The 16,769-nt window shown below is 35.1% G+C and overlaps 1 protein-coding gene across 6 annotated transcripts; it reads right to left on the reverse strand.

The window, feature by feature from the left end:
• Positions 1–1,429: 1,429 nt before the first annotated feature.
• On the reverse strand, positions 1,430–16,299 carry LOC306844312 (dnaJ homolog subfamily C member 5-like). Of its 6 annotated transcripts, none has more exons than XR_013781905.1 (7): positions 15,878–16,044; positions 11,568–11,701; positions 10,654–10,867; positions 9,747–9,906; positions 7,510–7,592; positions 5,020–5,331; positions 1,430–1,962 (listed from the first exon to the last, which is right to left on the reverse strand). XR_013781905.1 is itself a non-coding variant. In XM_079376327.1 (7 exons), the coding sequence occupies exons 2-5, from the start codon at positions 11,690–11,692 to the stop codon at positions 7,513–7,515; spliced, it is 579 nt and encodes a 192-aa protein (XP_079232453.1). In that variant the 5' UTR covers positions 11,693–11,701; positions 15,878–16,044; the 3' UTR covers positions 3,297–5,331; positions 6,105–6,143; positions 7,510–7,512. The 6 variants fall into 6 exon arrangements, 4 of the variants coding, with proteins under 4 accessions (XP_079232452.1, XP_079232451.1, XP_079232454.1 ...); XM_079376327.1 differs by lacking the exon at positions 1,430–1,962 and adding an exon at positions 6,105–6,143 and having other exon boundaries at positions 3,297–5,331; XR_013781906.1 differs by lacking the exon at positions 7,510–7,592 and having other exon boundaries at positions 1,531–1,962.
• Between the last annotated feature and the right edge of the window lie 470 nt (positions 16,300–16,769).

Here is a 16,769-nt window from a genome sequence, read left to right on the forward strand (position 1 = left end):
TTTCCAAAGTCAGTGATGATTTGGGGTGCCGTGACGTCTGCTGGTGTTGGTCCATTGTGTTTGATCAAGTCCAAAGTCAATGCAGCCGTCTACCAGGAGATTTTGGAGCGCTTTATGCTTCCATCTGCTGACAAGCTTTATGGAGATGCTGATTTCCTTTTCCAGCAGGACTTTAGCACCTGCCCACAGTGCCAAAACCACTTCCAAGTGCTTTGCTGACCATGATATTACTGTGCTTGATTGGCCAGCCAACATGCCTGACCTGAACCCCATATGGAATCTATGGGATATTTTCAAGAGAAAGATGAGAAACAGTCGATCCAACAATCCAGACGAGCTGAAGGCTCAATATTGCCTCAGCAGTGCCACAGGCTGATCGCTTCCATGCCATTCCTCGCTGATGCTGGGATTTTTGTGCTAAAGGAGCCCCGACAAAGTATTGAGTGCATAAATGAACATACTTGAACTTTTCTATTTGGCAAATCCTTTTTTTGATTGATCTTAGGAAATATTCTAATATTTTGAGATACTGATTTTTGACTTTCATGAGCTGTAATCTCTAATCATCAAAATTAAAACAAACTTTTTAAATGTTTTACTTTACATGTTATGAATCTAGAATATATTAATGTTTCACTTTTTAAAATAAGTTACAAAAAAATGAACTTTTTCACAATATTCAAATTTGTTGAGATGTACCTGTATAATGTTATCAAGATTTTTACATTAAACCCCATTATTTAGAATTTTCTTTCCTGTTTTGGCCCCCCTTTTTGGAACACTCCATTTGAATTGGCATGGTGGATTTTAGACTTGGAAGTCAACATCCACTGGTATGATTGGCTAATAGTTGTGTATGTTTGACTGCCTACGTCCTTCCTAGATGGACGCTGTTGTGTTTTAGGTTAAAAACACATAAATACATATCAAACGATCTGTAATAAGAGACAAAGCAATAGTGATCAAGTACTGGAAATAGTTACTCACACTTGTGTGGTGCGACATTACTGTCGGATCCAATATAGTCAGCTCAGCACAGCATCATGTCTTTCTGAAAATCCTGCATCGAATTATGTCTTGTTTGTAAACAAATCTGAAGTAAAATGAAGTGAACAAAGGACGAGGTTCTTACTGACGGGGTCTGGCACTTGATTACAAATAAAGTTTATTGTTTGGTTTGTGTGTAGAATTTGTCATTTACCTACTATGTGCATGAATCGGTGGGCGGGGCTAAACAGGCAGAGACATACAAGCAAGTGTTGATCATCTTCTGCAAAGGCAGTGTTTAACCACACTATTACGTCATAAAGTGGCACATTCCAAAACCTGTCGTTTTGGTAGATTGGCTTCAATATAAGCTGTTTTTAGACTGAGAAAGTTTTGCGTCCTGAAACTTGCAGAATGTTTTGATAGCACAATGACCTCTTATATATCAAGGGAATTTTTATTTCTCAGTTCATGACCCCTTCATGTGTTTGTATTAGATAATGAATGAGTGAAGAACAATGCACAGTGTTTACACGGGGCTTACATCAACTGTGTTTATGTGACTACTTACCATTTTGTCCTATTTCTGTTACAAAATGAATCTCTTATTTACATCATTCACATCTCTTAAATGCCTCTTAATTAAACTGGCCATTACCTACAAGAAATCAACACTATGTCTTTGATTGGCTACATTGCTCAAATGTAAACATAAATAGAAACCTTTGACACTTTTTTCTTTCTCTTGTTTGATTGAGGTTAAACAAAGGTTAAAAATGCTCCTGGAAGTCTGTTCCGGGGAGAGAGTGTGGTTTGAATACGATCAGGGTCATTCTGGCCATTCATTCAGGGCTGTTCTGGGCTTTAACTAGTACAAATACAACATTAGGCTGTGGAGGTTTAGTCTCTTGGAAATGCAGAGTACAGGCTTTCTTCAGATCTCCTCGAGGCTTGCGTTGTCCTGTTTGCAGTTGGCTAAAAAAAAAAAAAAAAAATATATATAATCAGTCCACAGTTTTATGATAAGCTATGAAATCCTTATAATCTAGTGGATAAACTTACTCTTTGTAAATGAGTAGTGAAATTAAAGACAGATGCTTTAGCTCCATCTCTAATCCTGACAGTCTGACACGGTCTTGTCAAAGTGCTCACTGTACATATAGTGCTCGTAACACAATTTAGTTTATGATATAAACTACAATACAAGTTAAAACTTGATAAAAATCCTTTTAAACTTTGATTTCTTATAAAGTCTCAGCTTTCACAGCTTACTAGCGATATAGCTAAAGTTAGCTATTAATAGTCTGACACAGGCGGCTAATTAAGCAGTCAACATAATGTTAAAAATGACCAAAAAACATCCAGAAACAACTATGGCTCGCGAGCCAGAGTCCTGACTGCTGTAATAAATGAAACTCAAAAAATACTGTTATGAAACTAAATGTTGGAGGTTGGCAGTTATGCAATGTATTGTGCATCATTCAAATTTTAAAATCAATTTAAGACTTCTTATATGTGTGACATCAAATGTGTAAGGTCAAATCAGTTTGAAGCTTCATTTCCAATGATCATTATTACTGTTCACTGTCCACCTTCACTTGATTACTTATCTAATTAAATGGAATAGATCGTATTTCCATTTTATACAATGGAAATCAATGGTAACCATAACTTTTAGGTTACAAACATTCTTCAAAATGTCTTCTTTCATGTTCCTCAGATAAAAGAAATGCATAAAGGTTTGAAATTACAAAGTTGAGTAAATAATACTTTGAACTATCCCTTTAATATTGTTATTGTAGCTTATAGAAAAGCAAAAAAACACTCTAGGTCATGCTAAATATTATGAATGCAGCCTTAGATAATGGGGTTGCATCCAGACCGTATTTACAAATTAGCACAGGCTCTTATATTTTAACGAGCAGACCTTCCCCACACGTCCAGAAAATTTGCCAAATAATTAGACCGACAGCTGTCGTGTCATCACACATTGAAATCAAATCTTTCCACATGACCATCACCATGAATAAATCTGACTGTGCACTTCTGATTAAGTATTTTGACCGCGCTGTTAATGAGCGTATGGAGTTGTACGCTAAGCTGATTACAAGCTTATGGGTACAACTATAGCACATGAAGCTGCAGTGTGATGTTAACCATAGCAGGCCTGAGCTACCAATTCAACTCCGAACAGACCAGTTTTACTAATCAAAAAATTAAAACCTGAATGTCCTGTCGATATGGTAGTAAATTTACAAATGTAACCTTCATGCAATTGCAGATAAGAATCACTCAAATGCAAATTTTTACAAATCCCCATTTATTGAATTAATTCAGACTCAATAATATAAACAGACAATGAAATTTGTGATGCATTACGAACCATGTTGAATAAAATCAGGAGGAAAGTAGCAATGTAGTACTGTGGTTCTAAGCTCATTTTTGGCTGTTGGTAAATTCAGACCAGATTGGGCTTTTCCCCCCTCATCAAACAGGTTATTAGCATCATAAAACTTAATATGTGCACTGCTGAAGAGGCCAAAACCTCTCAAATGCTTTAAAATCATAGTTATCATTTGCACCCCAAACAAGTGCCAAAAAAGTAAACTGTTGATTGCAGAAATGGGCCTTGTGCAATTAAATTAAGTGATCCAGTGAGCATGGAAATGTACCAATGGAAATGTTTTTTTTTTAATTCTTAAATAAAGTAACAGTTGGTTTGGAAGCAGATCATATCCCAATGCTTTCTAATGAATGTCTGGCTTTATCTATTTTTCTTTTGGCAAGTTTATTCTCTGAAAGTACCATCCAGTTTTTACGGAATAAAAGAAAACTTCTTGGCTATAAGAAAATGCCCCCCAAAATGACAACCAGAACAGACAGGTGACCATATACTACTTCAAATTATTACATACATTTCAATTTGCACACAGAAACAAAATGGTGTACAATCCATATATATAATATTGCATTTGGAACAACAATTTACAGGGAAAACATTTGGCATCTAATGTACTGACTCTAATATAGTGTTTCTAACAGTAACCTGACTATTGAATATTCCTTCACATTTAACACAACGGGCATTTCCTTATTGCTAAAATCATGAGGCTCTTGCAGATCCAAATTTTGAAATCAAGTTTACACAGTGTTCACATCGTTTCTCTCAGAACATGTCATACACATTAATCTCAATTCTGATATTAAAAATAAATAAGATCATTAAAAATATTTGCGTTTTGTCATCATATGTCCTAAGAGCACAAAGAAAGCATAGGTTTACTCGATTTGGCTTAGCGTTCACCAAAAATAGGGTTGATCCCATTTCAGCCCCTTTGAACAACTTCACATTTGCAGATTTTCTTGCTTTCGCAGTAGAAGTAGTTGTAAGGGCTGAAGCCATTTGATTTGCATTAGAAGCCTCCAATGAAGGTAGTGGCAAAAAGTGCATAGAAAAACAACTTTCACCAGCATATTCAAGTGTTATGATTTTAGGGAAATATATGACCATTGCACACGGCACGTCAGCTGACGTTTGAGGCGTCTACCTTCGCTTTGGGCAGAAAAAGTTATTACGCAGCCATGTCTTGTCATTTGCGTATGATTGACCAATTTGATCTTAAATGAAATGCAATATAATGCAAATGTAACAGATGACTGTAAACTTGAGAACGGAAAACACTGCCATCTAAAGAAGCAAACAAAAAAAAAAGGTGCCATGTTGTGGCTCCGCATTTGGATGAAGATAAGTGGGAGGGGTTCTTGCACGTTTCTATGCTGTATAGTAGTGGCATGCTGTTATTGCTTTGCATGCACTCACATGATCATTCCACTCACGACCATGCTTCTAACACATAAAAAAAAAGAAAAAAAAAAGTAAAAAAATTAAATAAATAGCCAGAACCAAAAAGAAACACCCCAAAAGTAAAACCCACTTCCCACCTGGAGCATTGCCCAGTGGCAAAAGTCTCATAGCTATATTATTTTGAAATGAACGTGTAGTTATATATACGAACAGTCATACATACACACCAATGGAGACACAGATGAGATTGGTAGAGGCTTCCTTGTCTTTTGGCAAACTGCCACTCGATTCCAGTGGGTCAAAGTCAGGGTATGGCGCAGTGGCACTGTTTAGTCCTGGTGCCGTGATGCCCTGCCGTCAGCACACTACATCAGGGGCCTTAGAGTCCATCAGCAGGACCCCCTCTGTAATGACCGGGACCAGGACCAGGCAGGTAGCTCATTTCTGCGTGTTGTATGTGGACTGGCTGGCTGCGAAATGCGTGGACTCTGAGGTGTTGACGGTGGAACTGGGCTGGATCATAATAAGGACATTTGAGCCTACAAAAAAAAAAGGATAGAAAAATAAATAAAATAATAAAGGACAGAATTAGGATCTAAATATCATGACTTTAATGGCTTTAGCAAAACTACAAAGCAATGGTCGACCAATGAGTTTTGGGCAATGTGAAGATCAGAGTAGGTGATAAAATAGATATCACATAATTGTAGTAAAAAAATAAAAATTATAAATAATTTTATATATATATATATATATATATATATATATATATATATATATATATATATATATATATATATATATATACACACACACACACACATACACATACACACACTTTATTTATAAACTATAGCCTATTGTTAAAAAGAAAATTTGCATTATCCATTGGCATGATTGCTGGTCATTTTTAAAACCACAAGAGAGAACTACCACTTTTGCTCAACATCCAAGTGGAAGGAAGATAAGCTCAAAATGGCCAAATATCAGCTGGCAAATCGGTCTACCAGTACTATAAAGTTGAAGTAAATTGTGTGCGGCATGCATTCAAGCAGATAAACACAGACTCTATTTGCCTTTCATTTGCATGAAGCATGATCACTTTTGCGGATTAGACAGCCAAAGGTACAGAACATGCAGTTTTACTGGAGATGCACTGCCAGTAGGTTTTGATGGTCTGAGGGATATGTGGGATTTCCTAGCAGGAGATATGCACACTAGGCCTACACTGTTCTCTATAGTGAAGCATATCAGATGTTGTTTCCTTGGAATAAGGCCAAAGGTGGTAAAAGCTCTGTTCTAAGAAACATACCTCCCTTCCCTGATGCAGCTCTTCTGAATCACCGCCCCACTAACAGACAGCATCCATGTGTAGCAAAGAATGAAAATAGAGGATTTCTTAATGAATTTATTCTTTATATCCTAGCTATACACTAAAAATGCAAAAAAGGGAGATAAAGAAAAAAGAAAAAACAGTAGCGGGATGGTAAAATAGAGGAGTGAAGTGAGATGAAGTTGAATTTGCTGAACAGATGGCTATATGACAGGCCAGCGGTGCCTCTGTATGAGACAGCCTGTGTTGATTGCATTTATATCGATGAGATGCAGCTGCTTTGACAGATTTGCTTCTTGCTGACGCAACCTTCTCAACAGAAATCCCATTTCCTGCTGACTCATCCTCACACTCACTGGCCTTCTAACATCCTCTAACATAACGGTTTTAATGCTGGATAATAAAACAAATTTTTTGTATGTAATAATAAATAAAACAAAAGTAACAATGTATTTACCTTGTGTAGCTTGTTCTTTTTATTGGACTAAATTCCTAATCTAAATAAAGATCTACTTAAAACTGCATTGCATATATATATATACACACTACAGTTTAAAATTCAGCCATTACTTCAGTGCCACATGATCCTTCAGATATTATTCTAATATGCTGATCTGATTTCTTATTATCAAAGTTCAAAAGAACAGCATTTATTCTTTGCAAGAATGTAAATGTCTTTACAAAAATGCATCCTTTCTGAATAAAAATATCCATTTCTTTAATATTTACATTTCTAATTTATTTTTTACAATTATATTTTTAATAATAAATACAAACAATTATGTTATTATTACTGATTTATTACATATTATGAAGTTATTAACGTCTCAACTGTGTGGTCTGGCTCAATCATAAACTACAGGGTCAGATGGTGTCCTTCCACCTCCTGGTCAACAAACTCCAAAACCTACAGGAGGTTCAAAGTACTTGGCAGAAAAAGGCTTGGCCTGACAACATGCAAAACAAGGACATCCACAGCACGCACATGCAAAGCATTAGGTTCATGCATGGGCCTAGTAAAGCAAACACAACTTGAGATCTCAAGATCTGTAACGCAGGTCACTGGCTTTGGGTTTCAGTTCATTGCATAGTCTTTCAGTGCATGAAGTTCCTTAATAAGGAAAACATTTGATCTACTTAATGAGCTGTGAAGATACTAGCACCGTTTAATAAGCCTTAGTGAGGTTGCCAAGAGGCTGGGTCTTAATAAAAGTCTGAAAACCATATCCAATGACTAACTCAGTCTTCCTTAGAGCAAATGCTGCACAGTAATCCAAATGTTAGTGAAAGACAATGTGGTTGAATCACAGACAAACACAGGGTTGTGTAGTTAGACAATCACAATGAAGTGACTCATGCTGTCGATGAACATTCAGAACCTTACAAGTCATTTTGTATCCGGTATAGAGTCGCTGCAGATTTCTGGACCAGGACTAGGTATAGGCTGGACAATAACTATTGTTTCACCTGTTGAGTAAAAGGGAAACCATCATCTTATATTACAGGTCACATGAAAGATTTTATTGTAATGTATTCTTCCACAGCTCTTAGAATGGCCAAAAAATTGATTTATACCTTTAAAATTGAGCTTCAACCATGTAAACATCATTTACATTCACTTAGGTTGCACTTACTACACATTAAGGTCAATACCTGTGCAATTTACAAAGGCTATATTGTAATAATATTCATAAATATAAAAGACGACACTTTCAAATACTATACCTAGTTGGTATAGACAACACTATACCTAGTTGGCATCTTTAAGAATAAAAGAATATGTAAAAAAATATGCCAGTATTTCTTGTCTACTCAACTTGACTGTTATACATTTGCCAGTGCTAAATTTAGACACAACAAAATTGACCAAACACCTTGTGCTTGCACTCCATAAATAATATAAAAGCTATATTAGGATCAGGAAGACAAGAGGTGCTCAATACCCAATGTCCTAGATGACTGATGCATACATCACTTGAACGCTCAAAATGTCTATCAGGGAAATGGCCAAGGACAGACAAGTGAAATGAGTCCCGTCTTATTTGACATTATTAATTTCAGTGTTGAACATGAAGATAAACTGCATACACCTTCAAGTCATTTCAAAAACTAGATTAGACCAGAATACAGATATGGACCATTAATATAAAATGCTGTACAGCAACATTTGAAGATGATAGGTGTTTCTGACTACTCAATTTGATATGAATCTGAGGCAATTCTTCTTTTTAGACTACAAAACATGTCCTCAGTGATATTTATCTAATATTTAAAAGGACTTATAGTATAAAAAAGCACATTTTTACCATCAGAACTGATCACACTTGTTCTTTAAATTATTATTTTTTTAATTTATGATGTTGAAATCCCTAACCTCAAGTATGAGCAAATATAATAAACAATCTCAGAGGGCGACCCAACTAAAGCACTGACATCTATACAGAATCAGAGTTATAAATAGCTGCATGTTTAGTGTTTTTCCTTCATCTGTTAAATTTGTTCCTGCTGTTCATGCCACCTGAGCAACATCACGTGTCTCTACCGAGATGAGACACCTTCTCAACTGCGGCTGAGGCTTCAGCGTTGATTTTAACAAAGCCGACCTTGTATTCCCTTGTAAAATAAAGGCGTTATATGGCCAGCAGTGCTAGATATTAATAAATGGATCAAGTGTATTTAACTATATAACTGCAAGTTATTACTTTCAATGATGTCTGCCTAAGAGTTTTATATATTTAAAAAGGTTAGCCTAAATGATCCACTACTACTCAAACGTTTGGGAGCAGATAAATAAAAAACTTTTATTTAGCAATGATGGTGCATTATACTGATCAAAAGACATTTATAATCTTTACAAAAGATTTCTATTTTAAATAAATGCAAAAATATTAGGCAGCACAACTTCCAACAGGGATAACAATAAGAAATGCTGATAACACTTTACTTGAAGCCTTTATGTATAATGCATTATAAAAGCAGTCTTAATGCATTATTTATGCCTTGTAATGCACATTATAATGCATTGTACAATCTCATGATTATTTGTAACCACAGTTAATACATTATAATACTTACCCTATGTATTTTAAATTCTATTATAATTAGATATAATGTATTACAATGCACATGAATAATTAAAATGCATTATACCCTTTAATTACCCTTTATAAGGCATTATACATAAAGGCTAAAAATAAAGTGTTACCAATTAAAAAAATAATAATTTTGTGACCATCAAATCATCATGTTAAAATGATTTCTGAAAGATCATGTACTGCTGAAGACTGGAGTAATGGCTGGTGAAAATTCAGCTTTGCCATCAAATCAATAAATTATATTTTAAAAATATATTCAAATAGAGAAAAGTTGTTTTAAATTTTAATATTTCAAAATATTAGTTTTTACTGTATTTATAATCAAATAAATGCAGCTTTGACGAGCGAGAGAAGAAACAAAAAAACCTTTGACTGGCAGTGTACATAAATAGTAATACAGAGCACAAATATCAGAAAGTATTAACTTGCAGTTCTACAATTCAGATACAGGTCAATTCATTTGATACAATGGCAATTCAGATCAAGGCAAAAACACACACCCCTTCTTAACCAATTTATGGCTCACCTCCTCCATCCTGCTCTGCTTTGATCTGGGCCTCCAGGTCTTCTGGGTCCACGTACTGGTAGTTCTCATCCTCCTCTGATGGTTTGCACTTTCCACAGCAGAAACAGCAGCAGCAACAGCAGCAGCAACAGGAGAAAACGGCACAGCACATGACCGTAGCCTGTGGTAAAGACAGACCTCAGATCAGAGACGTCTCTCTCGGAAAGGCACATGTTTAATGCCACAGTGACAGGAGAAGTTTGCAACATGCTACAACTGGCTACTAGTAAGTTACAATATTTGTCACGCTAGGAAGTTCGAGGAGCTGTTTGAAAGACCCGAAGGTGAAACACAAGGGAAATGATTGGCAAAAACAAAGCACATCAGCATTTATTTATAGCTTTGTAGATCAAAACAGGCTGATGCACTTTAAGCAGGCTCAGCTGTCTTGCTTTCTGCATTCAGCCTATTTGAGAAAATGATCACATGTGGATCAAAAGCCACTATCATTTGTAAAGTAAATTCAAAATGTAGCATCTAAAAGAGAACAAAGCTCGCTTAATAATGTATGTTCTGTTCAGATTATCGGAGCAGATTGGGGTGACACCAATTTCCTTCTGCAATCATTCTGCTCTATTCTCAATTCAATTTCCATTGCCCACTCATCACTTCTAGTGACAGAAACCCACCAAGGACCTACAGCGCTAAACACGGTTTATATTTGATCATCTTTCTAATAATACTTCATAAACAGATTAAAAAAAAGACCTTCATACCAAGCAAAACTACGTAATTCCTTATTTCATCAAAACGGAATCTGTGGGTAAGTTAACATCCCTTCAGAATGTCAGAGTAAGGACAATCGGTAACATAGAGCCTTTATTTACTGATGCATATTAAAGCTATTTATAGGTAAATGAGGTCTCACCTTGAACCACCACTTTGACATGAGGAAGTAGTATTTGACACTCTCTTCTCCAAACTGCTCGGACACGTAGAGCCCCATGGAGCCATATTCATCGTAGATCTTACGTTTGGTCTCATCGGTGAGGATTGAGTTGGCATTGTTGATTTCTTTGAACTTTTCTGCTGCTTCAGGGTTGTCTGGATTCTTGTCTGGATGGAATTTCAGAGCCAGTTTTCTGTAAAACAAAGAATTTTGTGAGTCCTTACAACTCCGTTGAAATGATGAATCAAATTTTGAATATCATGGTTATGCAAAATATATATTTTTTAAAATGAAGGGAAAAAAACAATGAAATACATGTTTTTTATTTTGCAGAACTATGGTATACAAAAGCACAATTTGATTAATCATCTCATTATACACATATAATGGAAGTAGTCAGAATTTTTGAGAAGTTTTATAAGAATCTAGGAAAGCTCTAACTGCTTATACGTAAATACAAATATTTTGGTTGGATTTAGAAATAATACAATGCTGAACATGAAACATGTTAAAATAATTGATTAATTTCTATACAATTTTTGCTAATTGTAATTACAATTTATGTTTAATTTTTTAATTAAATAAGAACAAATAATAAATAAAGAAAACAATTTAGTACTATTATTTTTAAATCAGTTGTATAAAGTAATACTGTAATAAATATTAAAAAAATTATTATAATATTGACATACTAAAATAAATGGTAAATTTTGATATTATAGTGCAATAATTGCGGCACACAGTGCAATAATTGGCAGTCTCATAGCAGCACTGGTAAATGCAGTCTAGAATTTTTATAAACAGGTTATTTTTATTTTTATTGTTTATTTTTATAAACAGGTTTAAACAGAAATCTGAATAACTGCAAGTTAATGTGACAGTGTTTAGTGTACCTGTAAGCTTTTTTAATGTCCTCTGCTGTGGCCCCTTTCTCCAGTCCCAGCACCTTGTATAAACTGTCCCCTGTAGTGGACATCTTCCTCTGAGGCCTGTCAGAGGGCGGCTTGGCGTCTGCCATGATTCAATGCTGGAGAACAGGAAAAAGAGACAATTATGCATTTGCATATTTAAGCGAAAAAGCGTCCAATGGGAGCTGCTCTTCAAAGAACTCAGCATCACATTATTGACATATAGAACAATGTACACAGCCAAAGCAAGCAGAAAGCACTAAACTCTAGTTTAACAACACACTGTGCGAACACAAGGTGTGGCGAAGGTGAATCCTGTGTTAATGTTGAAAAAACAGGTGCAGTTTCCATCAGGAAATGATCAACACTACAGAGAAAACTTTTATGAGATGTTTCCTCTCATGCAATGAGACCCCTATTCTGCAATTAATAATTCTCAAGTTTAAACGTTGCACACATTCCTTATCCTTTGACATTTGAAATGTAAGAAAAGATTTCTCTCTCAAATAAATGCTGTTCTTTTTAACTTTCTACTCCTCAAAGAATCCTGAAAAAAATGTTTCATGGTGTCCACAAAGACATTAAGCAGCACAACCGTTTTCAACATTGATAATAATAACCAATGTTTAAAGACTGCTGAAATTTCAGCTTTGCCATTACAGACATAACTCATTCTTTATACAGTCTTACAAATGTTTCTTTAGTAAATAATTGGATTTTACACTAAAAACCCTAGTGCTGCACTATTCCATCTTTCCCTGTTCCAAACTCCTAAGCCAAAGTGACTTTTGAAGCTTGACATAATTCAATTCATTCATTCAAGAAAAGGTTGGAGGCAGTTAACAGATGATCACACTGCCAGAGGTATCACAGGCTGCTAAAACAATCATAAGACAGATTCACATCTTCATTAAAGAACCCACTACACTAGAAAGCCAAACAATCACTCGTTTAAGACTGCAGCTGTGTGAGTTTCAGATGAACCTATGTTCATCGAGCTGTAAGCTTATCCCAAGCTGAACTCCACATTCAATGTATTTCAGATGAATCTAGCGGCTGTGTCACGTCTAATGAGAAAGCACACTAATCACACAGTTCACTTTCTTCCAGATGATGATAACTGGCTCAGTGCTCCTAAAACGAAGCAGTCTGACATGATGAAGCTGACACAACCGCCGATTCAAACCTCATGAAGCTTACTGGGCAGCACAAAATTGTTAGAAACTGAACAACAAGCTCTTTACAAGCCAAGGTAGCTAATATAATAACATGATTTTCATAATTCTGCCAGATGTTTGAAGACTGCTTTGAGGTCCTAATAAAAAGCTGAATACTTTTATTCGGCAGTAAAGATATTTATAATGTTACAAAAAATGTATCATGGTTTCCACTAAAATATGTTTAACATAACACCAAATCAGCATATTAAAATGATTCCTGAAGGATTATGTGACACTGAAGACTGGATTAATGTCTGATGAAAATACAGCTTTTCCATCACAGAAATAAATTACATTTAAACATATATTCAAATAGAAAACAGTGATTTTAATTTGTAATAATATTTCACAATATTACTGTATTTTGCACTCAAACATAAATGAAAAATGCCTTGGAATTAAGGCATTTAAAACACTTCAAATGTTTTTATTTTAACATTACTTTAGCACCATTGTGGGTCTTTTAAAAGGACCAGTGGGTGATTTAATCAAAACATAAAAAATACGGATTTCAATTTCATTTGCACTTGATTCTTTCTAGAGTGGCTTCCGATAAATGGTCGATCTGTCAAACTCAAACAGCACTAGGAGTAAATCATTACTTCCCCTCTCAAAGACCAGGTAAGCATGTGCCTTCTTGTCCAACCTTGATGACATGTCTCAAAAACGATGATACTTCTCAAAACAGCCGGTCAAAAAGACGAAGAAAACACTAGTTATTAGAAATAGCCATATCCTTTGCTTAACTTCCTTGGCTTTCACAACAGTTCTACGTCAATAGTTTCTATGCACTTGTCAACAAACGAGTCTGTCTTCGCTGCAGCCTGTAGCACGATGACATACTGGATCAGATCCAATATGTAGTGGATGTTTGACGCGCATGCGCAGTATTGGATTTTAATGCTCGTGCAAAGTGGGGCTGACATTAAAGCTAGTATTAAATGTAAATGAATTACGAGATATACAGGTGTGTTTCATAGGCTTACACAAATTATAGTATACTGTGATTTTAAACCAGTAGTGCAGGCTATTCAAACTTTATTTAAGCACGTATAGCATAGTTTTGAATGAAGGAGTTATATTTGATCAGTTTGATTCGTTTTGGAAATACAAATCTACTAATTACAATTTAGTTTGTTCTTTATGAAAATATGGGTTCTATTGTCTTTATTTCTCCATAATAGTCGTATAGTTCTCTCAATAATTTTTTCATGAATCAAATATTATTTTTCGCTCTCACTCTCTGTGCTGTAGGCCTACGTGACAGAGTATAAAAGTTATAGGCCTACTAAAATACGCAGACATCTTTTTTATATCATATAAAAATAAAACGAAGAAAAACAATCCTGTCAGTCGAGGTTCCATTAGCCAGACCCGTTATCCCGGGTTATAGGCTACCGGGTTTTTACAGTCAATCCTATGTCCTACAAATAAATACACACATGGTATATTACAAGATATATTAACACAAAGACGACCATTTCTATTTTTTTGTGTGTTATTCATATGCAAGTGAAATCCCTGGAGATAGATAGACCTAATGAGCTCTCTCTCTCTCTCTCTCTCTATGGATACTTTTTTTTGAGTGTTTTGTATCAGACGATGTGTGAAAAGCAACTAATAAAACATTTATTATACCTGACTGAGGCCTTATTAGCGAGGTAAAGTCTTAATATAAATATAATGTTGTTTTTTTATTATTATTAGCCTATTGAAAATGTTTGTAATAGCTATAGTAGAATAATATAAAATCTAAATAAACAAAATGGATGGGCATTAATTTAACATCCCCAATTAAATGTAAATAAACATGACGGATATAATCAAAAAGACATATTTTCTTATAAAGATATCTTTATAATTAGCTATTTACAGTGCAGTGTCTGCATATGAAGAGTTCATTTGCAAACACATAACTCCGTTTTTAAAATTTTCTCAGAAATCATGTTTCTTCATTGTGCATTGCAATTAATCTCAATCAAACTGCAGTTGGTTATTGTGACTAGGTAAAAAAACAGCTAATTAACAAAAATATAATAAAAAACGGAATTTTGCAAATAAACTCTTCATATCATGTTACAGTGCTTATCGTATCCTTATAATAATGGATACAGCACTGATGTGGGCATCCTGGCGGTAACATATGAAATGAAAAAAAAAAAACTTAAGTAGCCAGTAAAGACAAAACATCATGATGAATTTAGGCATTAAAGTTTTTACAAAGTATTGCAATGTAGGTCAAAATCCCTTGCTACATGTACTGCGTTAGACTTCACTTAGAATAAGTCGCTTTGGATAAAAGCGTCTGCAAAATGATTAAATGTAAATAAAAATATGAATTTATTCGAGACCTATACAGCGCATGCGCGTCAAACATCCAAAAATCATCGTGCTACAGGCTGCAGCGAGGACCTCTTGCAACAAACACATATAGTTGAAGAAAAACGCGTTAACTCCAGTTCGCTGCATGTCTTATGACGTGATGTGTCCATTGATAATGGTTACTTTTATCCTGTCGTGGATATGCATCTGAGGTATTATCATAGTCATCATATTTACACTACTTGTTGGCTGTTGTAACGGGCGTGTGTCCTTGCAAAACTATAATCCAGTCCTAATCCAATACAGATTAATATCCCCTTCAGACCCTGTATTTTCCTTCAATCTCAGTTTAACCATGACCTGTTTGGTTTGACCTGGACAAGAGCAACTACAAACAATCTCTAAAGCTCAGTTAACACAGGTAAACATGAAGTTAATTCATCTTTATTCGGGATTATTGGTAAATCTAGACGGATCTGAGATGAAAGCAGAAGACTCGATTGGCTAATTCACATCTAGTGACAACAAAACCACTTTGAATATATAACCTTCAATGGATTTACATTTATTAAACACCTATTATGAAATTCACACACGATGTTGACTGGTTTATGAGTTCGTTGAGAATTTGCAATTACTTTTATCGATAAAGCAAACGGCTGACTAGGCAGTTAGCATTAGCACGCCTAGCCACGATTACAGATTTCCGTTGAATTTGAGCCGGGAATTTAAACACGGTCGATTTAAACTCACCTTGAACTGGGTGGTAATGTGATATAATCAATTGTGGCCGAATCATAGAGGACTCAGCCTATTGGTTCTTTAGATATAGCTCCTCATTGCTTTCGCTGCACGTCCTCCCTTGAAAGCGTAGAGCGCTCCGAGGACGCGTTCGATTATTGGAGTCGACTCTTTGAACTGAATCGCCAACATGTTCGACTCCCTTGAAAGAGGGTGCGTAGGGCACGATTGATTCATTAGAATTGATTCTTTAGCAGAGTCGACTCTCATTTAATGATTATTACCGTAGAATGCCATTGGGCGTAATCGATGCTTTGACTTTGATCAACGCAAATGACTCCGGACCGATTCTATCACGAATAAATGGTTACGATTAGTCAAGGCAAAAATACACATTAAACGCACCGCACATACGCAGCAAGAGTTGAATTTATGATTTACAATTATACGGAGTAAATATCACATAAAAAAAATCAGGCTGTATGTAGTTTAATTCCGTTTTTCAAAATAAAAGTTTGAAGCACCTAGTTTAGTAATTGCGTATTTTGTTTTATTTTTTAAGAATAGTGGGTTTCGGTTTATTTACACAACTTAATAGTTGCAATAAAAAAATTAAATGATATAAAATGAAAGTGAAAATTATTGTATTGCAATTTATGCTCATTTATGATTTTGTAATGAACTCTCTTTTGAGTTTGGGGATAGTGTAAAGTCTCAATTTTACTTTTAAGCATTAGACAAGATGTAAACTGCAAGAACACAAGATCCTGACAGTTCCTAAAGCAACACTACCCATTTTCTTCCCAATTTGACAGACATCATTTGTGTTCTTGCACTTATTTTCATTATGCATTTTAATTAGTACAGGGGCCTGTTTCATAAAACAAGTTTACCAAATAAACCA

Source organism: Barbus barbus, assembly GCF_936440315.1.
Source record: "Barbus barbus genome assembly, chromosome: 24".
Classification (NCBI taxonomy): domain Eukaryota; kingdom Metazoa; phylum Chordata; class Actinopteri; order Cypriniformes; family Cyprinidae; genus Barbus; species Barbus barbus.